At 39.8% G+C, this 19,256-nt stretch overlaps 2 protein-coding genes across 3 annotated transcripts in view; one reads left to right on the forward strand and one right to left on the reverse strand.

Annotated features, from left to right (window-relative positions):
• The window catches only part of PLEKHA8 (pleckstrin homology domain containing A8), a 50,885-nt gene extending 45,678 nt beyond the window's left edge, over positions 1-5,207 (reverse strand). For both annotated transcript variants that reach the window (XM_081080171.1, XM_081080172.1), the window contains exon 1: positions 4,802-5,207. In XM_081080171.1, the coding sequence (XP_080936297.1) occupies positions 4,802-4,841 (40 nt within the window). In that variant the 5' untranslated portion in view covers positions 4,842-5,207. The remainder of the gene's footprint in view (positions 1-4,801) is intronic.
• A 27-nt stretch (positions 5,208-5,234) lies between these two features.
• On the forward strand, positions 5,235-18,738 carry FKBP14 (FKBP prolyl isomerase 14). Its single transcript, XM_081079917.1, has 5 exons — positions 5,235-5,489; positions 7,084-7,284; positions 9,622-9,773; positions 12,141-12,268; positions 14,301-18,738. The coding sequence occupies exons 2-5, from the start codon at positions 7,088-7,090 to the stop codon at positions 14,457-14,459; spliced, it is 636 nt and encodes a 211-aa protein (XP_080936043.1). The 5' UTR covers positions 5,235-5,489; positions 7,084-7,087; the 3' UTR covers positions 14,460-18,738.
• The last annotated feature ends 518 nt before the right edge of the window (positions 18,739-19,256 follow it).

The following is a 19,256-nucleotide window of genomic DNA, read 5'->3' on the forward strand; positions in this document are numbered from 1 at the left end:
AGAGAAAGGAAAACACATCCACACAAAAACCTGACAAATGTTCACAGCACCATTATTCATAATCAAAAAATGGAGCAACTCCAATTCCATTGATTGACGAGTGGATAAACAAAATGTGGTATATCCATACCATGGATGATTTGTTAGTAAAAAAAAAATGAAGTACTGATACATGATAAAACAACGATGAACCCAAAAAACACTATCCTAGGAAAAGAAGCCAGCCACAAAAAGACCACATAATGGATGATTCCATTTATATGAAATGTCTAGAACAGGCCAATTTATACAGACAGAAGATTAGTAGTTGTCAAGGCCAAGAGCAGGTGGGGTGGCAGTGATGGCTAACAGGTACGGGGCTCTTCCTGGGATGAAGCAAATGTTGTAAAATTGATTGTGATGACGATTGCACTCTGTAAACATACTAAAAGCCACCGACTCGTATACTTTAAATGGTGAAATTTACGATAGGTGAATCATTATCTCAATGAAGATGTCAAACAAACAAACAAAGGTTGCCCAGTGGCTGTGAGACCATGAGAAGCTTGCTCTGGATCACTCACATTCTATGAATAGATCTCCTCTTGGCACTCTTTCCACAGCACAAGCACGCTCAGGCAAGAGTCGCCTTCCTCCACCTGGGGGCTCGGGAGTAAGCACCTCCTCAGACCATCTGGTCAGCATGATGCGAGCTTTTGTCATTTTTGGAAGGCAGTGAGTGCTGCAATGTCCAGCCTGCTGGAGGGGCCCGAGAAGCCTGCAGCTGGCTGGAGCTCATGGCAGCGGCCCTCCTGTCTGCTGAGTGGGCAGGAAAGGGACCTAAAACTGCAAAGCGGAACACTCACAGTACGGCTTCGAAATGTTCCTTGCGACAAAACATGTGCAGAACACTGGGCCAAGTCTCCCTCACTCCTGGAGCCTTCCCCACCTCCCAACCCCAAACAGAGTCGCTGTTCTACATCAACACACTTTCAATACAGGTGCATACGAAATCAGCGGGAATTGTATAATGATCCTTCAAGGTCCTTGAAGCAGGAAGGACCTTTCCAAGGGTGATGTGATGGAGCCCTGACTCCGGAGCCACTTCCTAACTGCGTGATCTGGGGCCAGTTCCCTCACCTTTCAGTGTCTCAGTGTCTCCATCTGGAATATGGGAATGATAAAGGCAACTGCTTCCTTCAATTGCTGTGAAGATTAAACGAGTTGATCCACGTACGATGTTTAGAATAGTGTCTGGAACATTATAAGTACTAAGTTTTTTTACTCCTCTGATAAATATTAACTGATAAATCTCATTTATTTGTTTATTTTCTTTACTGGAGGACGACACTAAAGCTCAGAATGGGAAAATGCCTGCAGCTGGTAGTGACAGCGCTGCCATCAGACTTCAGGTCTCCCTCACTCCTCAACTAGGGTTCTTCTATAGAGCATGAATGTATAACCACGCACATCTAATATTCTTTGACTCACTTTTAGGGCTTGAAAGATACCAGTAACAGACATACAGTGCTGTTATGTCTCCATGTCTCACATTATAAAGGTGTTGCTGAAATGTTTAATCCACTCCCTTTTCATTGCAGGTTTCGTCTTCTAATTAATATCTGAAGAGAGGGTCTGAGAGTAAATCCCACAATGGCCAGTGTTCTGCTGCTCAAAAGGCAGGCTGGCTCGGGACTGCTGAAGAAAACACGTATAAGCTCCCCACCCCCACCACTTTCCTCTGAAGGAGCACCTGAGTATGCCTAGCATCGGAGGAGAAAGACACTTCCTTTCTCTTTCTGTATTTTAGCGGTACACTCATGCAAGCAATTTAGATGCTATTCTCAGGGCTTGATGTTTTCAACTTTTAGTAACTGATACATATTAATTTAATTCAAGAGGCAAGAGAAGTTCACAAAATGACTATATTATTTGACGAAATACAATAAGTGCAGCCAAGGTATGCTTTTAAACAATTCTCTCTCTCTCTCTCTCTCTCTCTCTCTCTCTCTCTCTCTCTCTCTCTCTCTCTCTCTCTCTCACACACACACACACACACACACACACACACACACACACAATCACTCCACAGTACTTAAACCCGCCTATGAGGCCCTGCCATCTCAGGCTCCCACCTACCTCTGCAGGCTTGTTACTCTTCTGGGCTCTCCCCATGCGCATGCGGGTCTTCTTTCCTTTCCTCAAACTCACCGATCGCTATTCTGCTTTAGGGCCCTCACACTAGCGTTCCCTTTCCCCCCAAATTCTTCTTTAGAGCTCCAACGGCACCTCTGCCTTGCCCTCGCCACCCAGCTAGCTTCAATTTATCCTTAAGGCTCTGCTTACATCTTTTCCTCAAAGAAACCTTCCCCACCGACCCGGACTAGCCTCCTCTCGTCCCCTCGCTGCAAATCACACACACGTGGGAACATGCTGCTAACCACTTCCCCAGTGAATGTCTTTCTCCCCCAGCAGACTGCAAGCTCAAGGAAGGCAGGGGCTGTGTGTCTAGCAGTGCTCAGCGCGGAGCAGGTGGTGAATACAATGAAGAACATCCTCAAGGATTCACAGGATTGGCTCACAAACTGATTGCCTAACTTCTCCACTCAAAGTTGACACAAGGCATTCCATATCAAGCGGTGTGCATGACAGAAATACACAAACTACACAAATGGGTTATGTACTCCCTTTGGAGAAAAACTCAGAATAAACAAAAACTTGGACTGGGAGTCCACGTATTTTAAAATTACTATGTGCAAAATCATAAGGAAAAGAAAATGTTACTTTGGAAAACAAGTTTTACGAGAAGAAAAAGCAGTGATGTCTGCGTCAAAGCTTGTCATTAACACGCACACTGTCCTCTTTTGGGGAGATCAACTCGCAAAGGAGGGTGGAAGAAACAAGAACGCATTTGTCGGTCCTCGGCTATTACTATTCCTTTCCAAGGTAACTTTATCTCCTAATGAAAGGGAATGTGCTGAACCGAAATTCTAAGTATATCCAGGAAAAGTACCCAGTGGTGTGATGGGCTCCTATGAACAGTGTGCCCGCATGGAGACAGCCCCTGGGCCAAGGGAACCAGCAGCCTGGTGTAAGGACAACTGCCTGTGGCAATGGCTTTTCTTTAGGGCTTCCACCCTGGCATGGCTCACAGAATTAACTTCTCTGACTTGGAGAAGAAAAAAGTAGACTCTTTTCTAACAGAACAGATGCTATAGGCATCACATGATAAAGATTCCAAAAGATCCTTCTAGAGAAATTTTGCTTTATTGAAGACTAACACAAAAACAGTCAGGAAAAAAAATAAATAAAAAATAAAAGCAAGTATTCCATGACCAGAAAATAGGTTCTGTACTAAAAGACTAAACAAACGAGATGAAAAAAAAGAAAAGCCTTGAGGATGAAAGAAAAAAAGTTAAAAAGCACATGTGGTGGAAAGGGGTGACAGACCAGCAACTAAAGTTTATGTAAGGGCCTAAGATCCATACATCTCAGAGCTTGGAGATACCTCAAAAGGAAAAATTAACTGACGAAATAAGCACCCTCCCTGTAGGTTAGCAGAATGTTAATCAGCCTCCATTCATGAAGTCCAGCCATGAGTTATCTGTATCTAATGTAATCACTCGACATCAGTGAAGGTCCCTGAAGCAAAGGCCAGATCTTCTTACACCTTTCCTCATTCAGTCTCTATTAAGGATTACAGGAGAAATAAATGGAAAAAAAACTAACACATTATTCACAGGGAAGAGACTCCGGGTACATCCAACAGGTGCACTCTGGACTGCGCTGTGTAAGCGCATCAGTCACTACGCCTCCTGAACCACCTGAATTGTCCCACACACATCAGTCCCTAAAACACTCCAAAGCACCAGCATACCACAACCTTTAAAAAAAACTGTCCTTTCAGGAAGGATGGGAAAATACTGTATCTCCTTCACTCTAGAAGACACTGGGAATATTTCTGGTTTCAAATACATTGCTATTAGAATGAACAGTGCTTAGCTCATTTCCCATTATAAAAGGTTCCCCAAAAGTGCCTAGCACAGTTTCCAGCATAGAGCAGGCTTTTATTAAATACCGGTTGCACAAATGCAAACAAACAAATTCTTGTCCTGAATCATAATTCATAGCTTAAGAATAGTTAAGACCTTCTCAAGATATGAAGGAAGTACTTCCACCAATTGGAAAGGAGACTGGGTGCTATTTTTAAGCCATTTTGCTCAGCAGGGCAAGAAAACTGTTGCCAATATTTGCATTGATTTTATGGTAATTTCTGAGTCTGTAAAACAAAAAGCAAGGCTCAGCGAGAAAACCGAAAACCTTGTGCAAACCCTGGAGCTCTGAAACTGTTGAGACAGAACTCTGATACCTTGGTGTGCACGCACTTGACTCTGAAGGTGACAAAAGGAAAAGTGTTGGCATTATGTTTGGAAAAGGACCTTTCACCGCTGGAATTCCACGGAACTGCGGGCATTTATTTGGAGTCTTCCCACCCATGTGCTGACCCAGCGAGCCCAGCTCCTCCGCCAGAATTCGAGAGACTGACTCCCAGAGGACCCCCCTGCGGGAGTGAGCGCCTCCTCCCGCAGACACGGAGGGCAGCGTGCCTTTCTGCCCTCACCCAGTCCAACAGGGGAATGTGCTCGTACAGCCTGGGGGTCCACAGTCCTTTGAAAGACCTGCTTTGGGGAAATATTGCCGGTCCGCACAGGTCCCTCTGGGACCAGGAGGGGCCGAGACCACGACCCCCAGGAGGCGAGTCCCAACGCCGCCCGCGGGCCGCTCAGACAAAGGACCCGGCCCCGGGCGCGCCCCCACTCACCGCTCAGATAGTTGGTCCACTTGTACAGCACCCCCTCCATCGTGCCCGCGACCCCTTCGCCCCCGCCGCCCCGGGGCCGCGTTCCCTCGCTCGCCAGCACCCTCACTGTCCCAGGCCCCAGGAGGCGAGGAGCACCGGCAGCAAGGCCATCGCCCTGCGCCGCCGAGACGCCCACTCCCGGCGTCCCGGCCCGGTGCGGGGACACCCGGCAGGTCTCACATCGTCGGCCCGGGGATCGGGGTCACTGCAGGGGCCTCGGCACGGGAGGGCCGGAGGGGAGGCTGAATCCTTTAAAGTGGCGCAAGTGAGGCAGCCGGTGGCTGGCTGCGCCGACGCGCGGTACCTGGGTCCTCCACCGGCCGGGCCCGGGGCCCGCTCGCGCATGCCCAGTGCACCACTCGCGCGCGCGTTCCGAAAATCCACTCCGGGGTTTGGCGGCGACGGCGGGGCGGGGCGGGGCTGGTGAAGCCCGAGAGGCCCCCTAGGAGATGGAGTCCTGGAAGGCGGGCCTGGGAGGAGGGAAACCTCGGGGACAGGTGTGGGACACACGCCTCACTGTTGATGGTGCCGTTGATGGGTCGGATCCCACCTCCCGATGTTTGGGGGTCAACTTGGCCCCTTAGGGAGCCCTCTAGGTTCTAGTCGGCAGTCGATTTCCAGGCTGTCTACTTGATCCCAAACACTCGAGGTAAGCAGCGGAGATGACGGGAATTTCACGATGGAATATTGTGTGGCTAGTGTAAATGCATGTTGTCTAAACTCTACGACCTCGCTGCTGGACATGTGGTCCATGGACACGCTGGCATCGCCGAGGTGCTTGTCCGAATTGCAGGACCTCGCCCAGACCTCCTAAATCGAAATCTGCATTTAACGAGATCCTCGGGGGATTTCTGTGCAAGTGAAAGTGTGAGAAAGTACTGTGTGTGCTAAGGATGTTTGAGTAGGGAGAGTGTGAACTATAGATCAGGTAAGAAGAGCAGGTCACGAAGCTAAGTGCACAATGTGATCCAAGTCATTTCAGGTCACCGAAGCATGCACCAAAATGTTAAGAGGATCCTTTGTGGATGGTGGCGTTATAGGCGATCTTTTTTTTTTTCTTTTTCTGTAGTGTAAGATTGCCGTATTTAGCAAATGAAAATGCAAGAACAATTAATTGTTTTATCTGAAATTCAGATTTAATTCGGCTCCTGTATTCTAACTGGAAGTCCTACTTTAGTGCTTTCTAGTGTCTTCCAAATCGACTACAATGAACATGTATTGATTTTGAAATTAGGCAAAAAAAAAAAATGTAAAACTAAAAAAATGTAAAGTAAGATGAGCCTGTGTAATTCATAACCGTGGTTACTATTTCTTCTTTAAAGCGGAAGTGTGCACGTCCTTATGCTCGATAGAAGCTATTATTGACCCTCTACAGTAAGCACAGTTAAGTGATAAAGTATTAGTAGCCATAACATTATGCGGTGTTAGGGAATGCATTAAAAGACCTTGTTTGAAGGCGGAGCTTGACTGCTTTGGGGCTGCATAACCTCAAGCAGGACACTTACCCTTCTAGCCTAAAGATACACATCTTTTATATGGGAAAAAAGAACCTGCCTTACTGGCAGGGTAGTAAGGTTCACGCACAGGATCGCGCCTTATGAAGCCTACAGCCCTAAGTCTTTAACGTTTATACCCTAAGTAAAATACTAAGCAGTAGCAGGAATCTTACATCGTGGAATACTGGGGGTCTTCTCACCTACGGCGAGAGTAAATGAGTATTTCCTGAAACCTCCACCGTTTTCACCTGGCCCCAGGACTCCCCATTAAGCTCAGCCAGGGTGCTTAACAGATGTAAATCTGTCGGGGGAGTTTCCGGTTAGTTCCGGGGCTCACTCCTCGCCCCAAGTTCCAGGTTGTGGAATTCTTTGATCCGCGGGTCTCTAGGACCACTCGGAGTGGGTCACCGCCAGCGATTGCTGCTCGGGCGGGCTGTAATTACAGAATTGCAGCATCCTTGGCGTGAGAGGCCCCTGAAGGACAGCACCACAAGCCAATGGAGACCGAGCTACCCAGGCGACCTCGTTGTAAGAGCCAATCCGGCCCGGGTTTAGGTTTAACTCTTTAGAGGTGAGGTCTTAGTGCGTGGGAAAGTTGTCGGTAGGTGGTAACGGTGCCACGTCTGCTAGGAAGGGAGAGTCCTGAACTTGCCCGAGGCCGTTGTCCTTGAGCTTCAACTACATGCTTAACTCTATGAGGTCCGGGGCCCTTTCTCTGTTGTAGTAGCAACTTCTTTCCTGCTGCAGCAACATGAGGCTTCTTTTGTGGAACTCGATCCTGGCGCTGTGGGTCACTTCTTCGAGCGGGGCTCTCATCCCTGAACCAGAAGTGAAAATCGAAGTGCTGCAGAAGCCATTCCTCTGCCATCGCAAGACCAAGGGAGGGGATTTGATGTTAGTCCACTATGAAGGCTACTTAGAAAAGGACGGCTCTTTATTTCATTCAACGTAAGTAATTATACCCCTGTGTAGGTAAAACAATGAAGAACCCACCCACCTGTGCCAACCCTCTGGCAGGAAGGGCAGCGTGTACCGGGCTTTACCTCTTCAGCTTTTAAAAAACGGAAATATCTTATTACCTTCTTTGGGGAAAGGAAATTGTTTAAAGTCAATCTTTGAAGGTCTTATTGGAAACAAGTGATCAGGAAAAAAACTAATTTTTTATTACAAAAATTAGAACTAGAATCTCTGAAATAGTGCAGAAATATCTAGGCGTATAATTACACAATAAATAGAAAAAGCTTAAAGGAATTCTCATTTCTCAAACTCCATTCCTGACGGAAAATGACCCAATTCCACTTTTAGTTTGGTGTAGGTGAAATTTACTTAAAACTTTTGCACAGCAATTTCATGAGCAGAATACACAATTATTCATTTTCTTGTCGGATATGTTAATGCTAATCCATTGACCTACTTAACTTTTATTCTGAGAGACGGTACTTTGGTCAAGGCATAGGACCACGATATGTTTCATCATTTGTTTCTTTCTGGAAATTCAAAGACTTCATTGAAGTGTGTGGTTGTGTGGTTATGGAAGATTAATCCCATACCTACAGTGAAGGATTTTCAGGTGGTTAAACTATCATTATTCCCATTCTATAACAAAGAAATTGCAACATACAAAAGTTTTACAAGTGTAGTGATTTCTAACTAGGCCTGGGTTCTATTCATTCCATTCCAAAAGGATTTATTGAGCACTCTCTGTGCATGATATTAGGGAAATCAAAAATGTTGGCTTCCCTCCATCCTTGTCTATCCATTTATCTATCCTGTCTGTCAAACGCGGGCATTCAGACCTGGTTGTCCTAAGGTTTTGGAGAACTGAATGGCACTCTTCTCTGAACTCAGCCCTTACAAAAAGTTCCAAAATGATGGCATACCATAGAATTCTCAGCAGCCCTATCTTCTTATCAATGAGGCCAGTGCCACAGTGAGTATTAGCCAATATTATGGTTTGCATTTTAAATTTCCAGTGACATTCTTATTTAGCAGTTTGCTACTAAAGTCTAGCCCTTGATGAGGGGACTGTTGTCATACAGCCTCCATGTAAATGGTCAAGAACAGCCTACCCTGAGAATTATGAAGAAATACCATCAGATCATCAGTTTATAAAGCATGTTCGCCATTTCTAGAGCCATAGCCTAGGTGGTAAATAAATAAAGGCTTAAATCCTTTAGCTGCAACGAGAAATATACCACAACTGTAGTCGGCGCTGGGTGGGAGATTGTTTCTTCCTTCTTTATTTTATTCTAGCCTTCCCAAACTTTCTATAGTTGGCATTTTGTTACTTTGATCATTGGGGGAAATTAAGGAAAAGAGGAAATAACGGCCTTTACTTAGATTTAGTGACTGAGGTATCCATGAAACCTGTTAGACTGACTTCCCCTTCTCACGTACAAGATAGCCTTGAATAGAACACTTCACCAAATGGGGCTAACTGGGGCTTAGACACCACTCAGCCCTCAAGCCCCTCAGTAGCTTGGCAGGTTGATTTTTCTTAAGCTGGTCTCCTTTCAGCTCAGGAGCTAAAATATCTTGACCATTCCCTTCTTCTCAGTGCTTGACTGGCCACTCCTCCAGGCTTCTCTGCATAGCCCCAACAGTAGATTTTTGTGCACAGAACTGGGCCGGGGTCTGAGTGGGGATACAGGGCTGAAGAGTAGGCCTGTATCAGGAAATTTTGTAGGCAGGTTCTAAGATGTTCCTGTGGGAATCAGTGTCCATGTGGGCTAGGACCCATGTGGGTTGGTCGTAAATTCTCCTTAGCCCCTCATTCTCCTGCCCAAACTCGCCCATTTCCCATTATTTCTCTTCCTCTTCTCCACCCTAATGACCTTCTTGGGATGGCATCACTTTGTGGTTAAGACCTTGATCTTTGAAGTAAGGTCAAATACTGGCACATATAACCCATTCTCCTCATCTGTACAATGGAGAATAACAGCACTTCCCTCCTATGATCATTGTTATAGTTGAAAGAGGCCAAACATTTAGGGCATTACCTGATACACAGCAAATGCTCAGATGGGTGTTAGTTGTTTTTATTGTTCCATCTGTGCTTCTCTTGCTGTGACAACTGTGTGAAATTTGCATCAGGATATTTGGGCAATGAGTTGAATTATTATCAAGTTGGCTTGATTGTGTGTGTGTGTGTGTGTGTGTATGTATGTGTGTAGCTATCTTCATTAATTTCCTAATTCAGCCATTTATGGGTGGAAAAAATGCACTACAGCAATAAAAATAAATAAAACTATTAAAGAATTCTAACGTGTTTTCTTTCCACTGCAGTCACAAACATAACAATGGCCAGCCCATTTGGTTTACCCTGGGTATCCTGGAAGCTCTCAAAGGTTGGGACCAGGGCTTGAAGGGAATGTGTGTAGGAGAGAAGAGAAAGCTCATTATTCCTCCAGCCCTGGGCTATGGAAAAGAAGGAAAAGGTAATAACCATGCTACATGTTTACTACAGCACTGGAGATCTCTGAATTAGGAGACAGAAGTTAATGTAACTACTGTGTATTTTTCCCTTCAAGAAGTAAATAGAGGACTTGTATTTCTTTGGGAAATAAAATTATGTCTTCATTATCATTTGAAATGGCCAATTCAAGCCATACTATCTAAATGGTCAACCGAGTTAACAATGAAAATAGGTTCTGGAACCTTCAACTCTATAATAATTAACATTGTTCACCATTATGGTGGGGATTTTTTTGTGTGTCTGGCACAATAGACATAACATAATATTTATCACTTTAGCCATTTTTAAATGTACAGTTCAGTGGCATTTAGTACATTCACATTTTTGTGCAAACATCACCACTATCCACCTTCAGAACTTTTTCACCCTCCCTAACTGAAACTCACAAATTTATTTTAACAATGCAAGCAGATAGGTTATTCCACATAAGTGTTTTGATGAGATGAACATTTGAAATAGAGATTAAGGCATTACACGGGTTGTTTGAGAGGCAATAAAGGACTATTTAGAAGGGGCCAGAAGATGTTTCAAGTAAAGGCTATGCATGTATCCTATAATTCCTTTATTGTAATCTAACCCTAGGGAATAAGCAGGTATCAAGAGAAAGATTTGTGAATAGAAATGTCCATTACTGCGTTGTTTCTAAAAAGATTGGAAGCAGCTTACGTGCATAATGAAGGATCTAAATAAACTATGGCCCAGTTATTTTAAAATAGCATTTCAAAGATTTAAAAAGATTATATCTAAAATATGTATGATATAATGTTATATATAAGTGAAAAATAAAGCTATAGTATGTATACTTATAGTAGTAAGTATTAGAAAAATACATATAGCATACAAAGTGAATCACCAAGAAATAAATAAGAATGTTAACAATGGATTGTGGGGCTAGGAATTATTTTTATTTCTGATTCTCTCTCTTCCAAATTCTCTACAGTGGGCACGTGTTACCTACATAAGGAAGAAAAAAGAAATTCAGTAGTCATCAGAACCAAACAAAGAACCACTCTGATGTGGTAGAAATATAGACTTACCAGCATTCTTGGGTCTAAGTTTAACCATTTACAAAGTGGGAATGGGAAGTTTCCCAGTTTCCTGGGAAGAAAGTAGGTGTCATATGTGAAGCATTGTATATTCTAAAGTGGAACTTGCTATACAAATCTTATGCATAGAATGGGATTTACTGACCAAATTCAATCATTATTTTAATAATAATCCTCTTTAGAGAAGAAAATCAAGTATCTAGAAAATGTTTCTCTGATGTCCGAACATATTTTTTCACCTTCCTGTGTCTTTATTGTCTCACCTTTAATATTTATGCATGTCACATTAAATCATTACTCTTTCTCCATACTACATTTAACTCAATTTTACTTCATAGCAAGTAGAGACCTGAATTTGAGTCGTTTCCTTCAAACTGAGCACCATGAAGCTAATTCTACTAATATGTATTTAACACTAATCTTGTAGTCCTTTGACACCTCGTTTGCATGCCTCCTTTGGAAAGATACCAGTTTTATCGATGGCCTAATGCCGCTTCTCTGTCTAGATCTGAAATGGTAAGCTTCCTCACACAGCGTGAGTTTTGTTCTCTTTAGCACTTACAAACGCTCTTTCATGGAAATATTGGGATGGAGGGGTGGGGACTAAGAAATATTTGTAATGTTTACCCAGACCTGTATGTTGTAGTTATAAGGAAACAAGTTGAAAAAAAAATTGTCCATACTCCCCGGGGGGGTGGGGGGGGAAGAAATTAAGGTCCCTGGGACTTTAACAATGCTCTCTTTAGTTTTAAATTTTTAGTTTCCCTTCTCAGAAATGTGCTTTAATTTTTTCTGCACATGTATAATGTCTTATATCTGAGGGGGTGTTTCCTTAACATTCTGAAATTGTTGAACCTTCCTGCATTGTTTTTAAAGCCTGTAAGAGACTTATATCTTAGTAACATATATTGAGAGCTTACTATTTATCAAGCATAAGCTAAATATTTTACATGGATTTACCTTCCTTCATCTTCCCAACGGACTCAGGGTGGACAATATTGTCATCTGCATTTTACAGATAAGGAAACTGAGGCTTAGAGAGGGGCAGAAGTAAGCTGCAATCCTAGATAGTATGACACCAGAGCTCCCAGTGGTAGTAATGGCAGTACCATATATATTTCTAGGTCAGGACTTTAAGTAATTTCCATCATATGTGATCATCTTAGGAAGACTCTTCATTTAATTCAATTAAAAGAATATTTTGTCCAGTACCATAAGTTTTCCATCATCAAAACTTTGAGATCTCTTACATAAAACTTAACCCCCCTCTTTCTTCGTGTTAGGTAAAATTCCCCCTGAGAGTACACTGATATTCAACATCGATCTCTTGGAGATTCGAAATGGACCAAGATCCCATGAATCATTCCAAGAAATGGATCTTAATGATGACTGGAAACTCTCTAAAGACGAGGTGATCTTTCCTTCCTCCCATTCTCTCTTTCTCTCTCTTCCTTTCCTTCAGTTCATTTTTTAAGAAATATATTTTCAAAGAAAATTTATTTTTCTGTGGGTAAAATGTTATTTATACATCTATGCTTTGAAAATACCTATGCTTTGAAAATGGATACCTATGCTTTAAAAATGGATTTTTTCATAGGAAGTCATTGTTTTAGAGAGAAATATATTGAGCCTTAACAAATACCATTTATGCTTTTGCTTTTTTTCTTTCTCCCCAATGCTTATGGTTCACTGTATCTTGCCCTCACCCCGAGTTTTTGAAAGATCCATCTTGCCAAGACAGCTCCCATTTTGGAGTTACTGTATACAAAGCATAGATGTCCTGAGAAATATCTCATGTGAACAGTTTCTGTTTAAACCTGTAGACTGGCTGTTAAATGCATATCATAGTAATTTCCTAGCATTTAGCAGCAAGAAACTTACATGCTCAGTTTTGTTCAGGTTAGCACCTAGAGCAAGACTCCAGCCTGGATTTTCTACAGCAGGAGACCTTTCCCTTCAAAGTCCTGGTGTTTGAGTAAGGAAAAAGGGAGAAGTCTTCACCCTATAATTTATTCAGGCTTTTGCAGCTATTGCTACAAATGTACCTGTCTTAGTCTGGCTGCTGTGGGGAAAGAAGTGAAGGTAGATATTTATCCCTATATTTTTTATCTACCCATATTCTCCATTCTACCTTGGCTGGTCAGAAATGAAGTCCCTTTTTATGCTTTGATCAATTTTCTTCTAATGGCTAGGCAGTGATTTACCTTGAATAAGCTAAGTTGTTATGAACCATTGGGTCATAATCCACAGCTACTGAATTTATAACACATCATAGTGTTTACCAGTTATAGGACTTTTTTCTATCCGAGATAAGTTTCAATTCCATTTAGTTAAAAAAAAAACACACTATAATCCAACATATTCACATGGTTCCAGAAAATCAATCCATTTTAAGAAGATGTTTATTAAGAAGTCTCTCTCCCACCCACATCCTCTCCTACCATGTGATCCACCGTGGTTCTGTATCCAGTTTTACTAGTTTCTAATGTATCCTTTCAGTATTTCTTTATGCAAATACAAGCAACCATGGATACATGTTCATAATTCCCCCTTTCTTACACAAAAAGTAGCATATCATATATACATAAAACTTGGCATCTTGCTTTATCCATATAATATACCCTGGAGATATACCCTACATTATTTCATAGAGCTTCGTCATCGTTATTATTATTATTATATTATTATTTTACAACTACATTGAATCACCTTAATCTTAAAAATATACGCTAGATGTTTGCATGTTGGTGGTAGGGGGAGAGAAGAGGATTTGAAGTTGCTGATCTAACAGAAGGAATAATACAGATACGATTAAAAATTAAAATACAGGTTGAATTGCATTATGGTGAATCTAGTGAACAGTATTTTGCTTATATCTTTAAATACCTGAATGAAAGTGGAAACGTTAGACTGAGCACTCACGAGGCTTGGATTTTGCTTTAATTTCTGAGATTGGAAGGTCATGTGACATGATCATAGCCAGGTCCGTAGCCTGTACTATTCCCAGACACTTACTTAAATTAAAAAGTACCATCATTTAATCTGATTTTAAGAAAAATGTCTGGAATTCTGACCCTTGTTAGCAAATATGATCTGAATAATTGAATGGATTGTAAGACAGCAATCTTTCAAATACTTGGGTGTATTTAAACTCAGATTAACAACAGGTAGTATGCTTTTGTTGGGTGTTTTTCAGATGACGTAAGACTTATCTTTGCCTTTGAGCAATATTGTGTGTCTCTTCTGTAAGCAGTGTGGCAACAGTTTTTAAGGGAAAGAAATTCCTTGTAATTCTTTTACTGCCATTAGAAATACATCAGTAAGTAGTTGTTTAGTAGTTGTTCTGTATCATTAAATGAGTACCAGTCCAATCTGTGATACTGATTGACTCCATGTGGGTAGCATATGAATTAGAATTATTAATGAGACCCATTATTTTATAGGTAAAAGTATATTTAAAGAAGGAGTTTGAAAAGCATGGTGCAGTGGTGAATGAAAGTCATCATGATGTTTTGGTGGAGGATATTTTTGATAAAGAAGATGAAGACAAAGATGGATTTATATCTGCCAGAGAATTTACATATAAACACGATGAGTTATAGAGATACGTCTGCTCATTTTATACAGCATTTATCCTTAGAGGACAACCATCTTTAAAGAAAGTCTTATTTTTAAACATTGTTCCGTTCTTGCTTTGTTTTTTTATTTTTATATATTATTCTGACTATTATTTGAAGAAACCTTAGGGTTTCTGACTATTGGAAACCCTACTTCTTTCTGGTGAGTTATTGGAAAGAAAAAAATTGTCATTGACTAGAAGACGTCTAGATCATTTTCCACTTTCACATATGAAGTCTTATGTTTTACTTCTTACTTATAGTTTTAAAATATTGCACCTGGGAGTATGCCCAACATAAGACCAGGTATAGCTCAAATCAGCAACCTTTGTTTCTACTTTCCTCTATTTTCTCTAACTTAGAGGCAGACATTTGGAAAGACTAGTGTGTCTGTAACTACCTTTGTGTCTCTGCTTGAGGAAACAGGAAAATGGTGTTGAACTCTGTTAACAGTTCCTGCTTTACTTGAGGAGATGTGACATGCTGAAATGAACAAAGTTATTAACTTATAGATAGGTATATATTGAAACATTCTGCCTAGGACTTAAGCTATATAAGGTTTGGTTCCTGATGGCTACTGACCTATCATGCTAAATAGGACAAATTACTTATGTGTTTGTTTCTTCTTAATGAGATGTGTCAAAATAATGTAATCCTGATAGGGAGTTGTATGTAGTCAGAGTTTACTTTTTAATGCTAGCAGATTACCCTTCCCAGCCCTTTACTGAATAAAGTCCATAACTAGTGGATTTATACTATAATAACTTTGTGTCATAAAAGAAATTAGTAAACCAATCAAAAATTTCCTGTATCTGGCTCATCAGAAAATGAGGCAGACCCACATCAGCTGTTATTGAATAAGGTCTATCCTGGGTCATATAATTGATGATTTTGTAACATTTTTTTGAATTGGCTTTAATACTTTTAAAAAGTGTCCAATTGCCCATTTGCTAAGAATAGTTCTTTACACAGTGATCTCAAATTCATCACTGACTTCGATTCTCATTGGTCTGAAGCCTATGGAAAAAAAGCTGGTGGATCTTAATTAATGTACCTATTTTATAGATGAGGAAATTGTCTTTCAAAGAACTTGATTGTGTGACCAAGGTCAACAGTTAACTTATGGAACCAGATTTCAGTCCCCAAGTTCAGTATCTTTCTACTGCTCTACTATTGAAAAGTAGCATTTTTCTTTGAATTCATTGGGTCTAATCTTCTCTTCGATTTGCTTTCCTAGCAGTCAGCTCTGTTTTTTGACTTTGGGTTCTTATCCTTTGAAGATACTTGACTGGCTCTTTTTGGTACCTTAGAATTCTCTCCATGATCCAGGAATGACTCTGGTTTCATTGAATAATCTCAGAGTTAACACTGCAAGGCCTCAAAAACCATGTGTGGTGTGAAAGTTCCTGGTCTGTGTCTTAGTTCTTTCATTCCTGTTTACTTCTAGATTTTAAAAAAAGAATTATGAACAATTATTACATCATGTATAGACTACTTTCACTGATTATATATTGATATCTTCCTCACTAAAACAAAGAACATATTTAACACCTTTCTCTGACAAAATCAGCTATATCTAGGAAACTCGTAAGTTGTCACCACCGTTTTCTCAATCTGGAGGAATGAAGTCACAATACAGAAAGCCGTATGCTGTATGATGAGGGGAAAGAAAATAGCTTGATGCTACTTTGTGTAAACATTACTGATGATGCTATCTATGGTACAGTAAGGAAAGGAAAAAGAATTTTGATTATTCAGGCAGCATATTTCTTTGTCTTGTGTGAATTTGTGTCAATTCCCATCGAAACATTTAGACACAGTATGGAGTGAAAACATGTAAATAGGTTACGGTTTTTAAGTAATCTGCTTGTTTGTTTTAGTTGTCCCTTTGCACCTTTCCATTTGTGGGAAAAATCAGACACAAAACTGTGACTTGACTGGTACGTAATTTGACTCATTAATACTGCTAGATGTGTCATATTTAAATTGATAAGATTTTGTTGTGGTATTTTCAAAATAAAGTTTATGTGGGGAATAACTGGTTTCATGAAAAATTTTTCAGCAGCTTTATTGATTTTTTAAAACTGTTATTCTAGGTTTTATATCGAAACTAAGGGAGGAAGATGGATAGGTAGAGAGTGACACTTAATATGTCTGATTATCTACTCTTTTTAGGTATAGTTGTAAGGAAAGCTGTGATTTTGTTTAAATTGTTTTGAAATAAGCATTAAACCTTGAGCATTGAGGGCAATAGTTAATAGTGAATTTTTGATATTGAAAAAATATATGTGTTTTTTGTTTGTTTTTTGGTGGTAGTTGTCTCTAGTGGTTTGGTTTGGGATTTTATTGTGTGTCACAGGTGGACATGATGATTAATGCCTACTGAGTAAATTAGTGCTAGAAAATGTGATTAAATGAAATGCTGGGGTGCCTTAAAAATAACAAGAAACAATGATTTCTGATTCAAATGAGTGACTAGCCATTTGAATCTTTCCTTGTGGAAATGAATTTGTACTCATATTATTCATGATATCAGATATTGCTTACATCTATAATGCTATTTAGATATCAGCATGTGTGTATGTATTTGTATATATGACTATATTATACTATATACTGTGTACATATATACACATGTATATATATAGTTTTGTATTTACTACATATAGTAAGTGTATATATATATATATATATACTTTTCTGTACTATATATATGTTACATATATATATATATATAATTTTGTACTTACTGAAGATAGTCATGGAAATGCTCTCTGTAGCACATGATTTCCCCTCTGAAAACTTGTCTTTACCATGTAGTTAAACCTTCCTCTTGTTGATTTGGAGTCATCTTGTACTGTGCCCACATTTCTGTATTTCACTTATAATTTAGGTAAAATTTCCTAGTAGTTCTTTATGTACAACCAACAGTAATCTTTTTTATCCCATCAGCTTGAGGTTTGTCAAAGAGATTAGTGACTCTTTTTTTTTGTATAGTACATAGATTATTGTTAAGGAACAGGATAAAAACCAGTTGAAAGATTCCAGAAGATCTGCAACACCAGCAACTGGATTCTTGTGTTTTCAAGTTCTTTGTGTTCCTGTACTGCTAATAAAGCCTCTGGCATAAAATGGATGACTTGAGTGAGTATGAGTCAGGGTTTTCAAAGCCCATCGAAGTGCCTGGAACCAGACTAAATCAGTTTTTTTTTTTATGATCTAAAAACAAATGACATGAGATGTTTGCTGAGGTTTAAAAATCCAGGGTAAAGGAAATGCTGTCCCCTTCGTCTCTTGTAACAGCTGAATTATATCCCACGTGGGAATTGACACCTCATGTTATTAACTTAAAATTCTACATTGCAGTAAGGGTAAAGATAATTTCCTCCTAGGCAAACAGCTGCAGTAAAAACAGTTCCCCACACAACGCAAACTGAGGTAGTGAGGGACAGTTTTCATTAATATAAGGAAGGAAGGAAGTATAGGGAGACCCTTTGGGGCTTAGTTCCAGTTTCTTATAGAGTGCATTTTATGTTAATATAACTCTGAATCTAATTTTCACCTCTGGTTAGAAACTAGGGACATTATAACATTCAATCACATATTGGTGGTTCTTTCCCATTTTGATCAGAACTCCTGGAATTGTGCAACTATTTTGTGTAAAATGCATTCTATTTGAGACATCCTAGATTTTTAAAAGGTGGTTCTTAAACTGGTAGCTAAATTTAGTTAAATGGGTAATTATATGTGTGTAGAATAACCAAAAAGAGGAGGAGTACAAATACCAGAGATTTGCCTTAAAACAAGAGACAGCATTTTCCTTGTAGATAAATAGGGAAGAACTTTAAAAAAGGATCTTGCAATGAAATCCCTATTGGAATTACCCAATTCCCCCACAGCATTATTGTTCTCTCCTGCTGTCTTCATACCAATGGTTCCTTGAGACTATTCATTTAAGGTTTTCCTTGCATGAATTTGATAAGGCATAGTGTCTTTTACAAAATGTTGTGTTCTTTTTTGTTTCTTGCCACATGCAGTAGTATGCAAGGTTTTCTGCTTTGTATCATACTCTTTAAAGAAAATTGAACAGTAATTCAACTGCTTCTTGGATTTTTTTGGCTAATATTTTACTTCCATGTTAGTAATTCTTCAAAACTATTAACTCTTTCTCATTTACCTATTTCCTCTAAGCTGGGCAATGTTCAATGGTTTTCTAATATTTCTTTTTTGAGGTGGAGTATTTTTTTTAAATAAAATTAATACATTGTACAATATTTTGTTCTGTTTTTACAGTTCAATACATTTTAGTATACTCACAGAGTTGCACAATGAATTTTGGACATTTTTGTCACCTGAAAAAGAACCCCCAATGCCCATTAGCAGTCACTCCCCACTTTCCTCCAATTCCCTAAGTATCCACCAATCTACTTTCTCTATTTACTTCCCTATTCTCAAAATTTTCTGATAATCTTTAAAACTCAATCCTTTATGCCTAGAGAAAAATTGATTATCTGAGAAATTCATATGACAGTAAAATAATTTCTGCTTTGTTAAAAGATTTTTAAAAAAAGATTTTATTAAAAAAGATTTTTATTAAAATATAGCTAACATACAATGTTATATTAGTTTCAGGTGTACACCATAGTTATTCAACAGCACCCACCTGGACTGTACAGAGTTATTACCATATTATTGATTATATTCCCTATGCTAAAGTGATCACCATGATAAGTCCAGCAACCATCTACCAAAATAATTTCTGCTTTTAACTTTTGTTTCAAA

The sequence above is a fragment of the Rhinolophus hipposideros genome (assembly GCF_964194185.1).
Source record: "Rhinolophus hipposideros genome assembly, chromosome: 18".
NCBI classification, from domain to species: Eukaryota; Metazoa; Chordata; class Mammalia; order Chiroptera; family Rhinolophidae; genus Rhinolophus; species Rhinolophus hipposideros.

Excerpts from the sequence above, each read along its gene's own strand:
- FKBP14 (XM_081079917.1), top strand. The coding sequence starts at position 7,088 with ATGAGGCTTCTTTTGTGGAACTCGATCCTGGCGCTGTGGGTCACTTCT. Across the intron at positions 7,285-9,621 it reads GGCTCTTTATTTCATTCAAC|TCACAAACATAACAATGGCC; the intron begins GTAAGTAATTAT and ends TTTCCACTGCAG. Across the intron at positions 9,774-12,140 it reads CTATGGAAAAGAAGGAAAAG|GTAAAATTCCCCCTGAGAGT; the intron begins GTAATAACCATG and ends TCTTCGTGTTAG.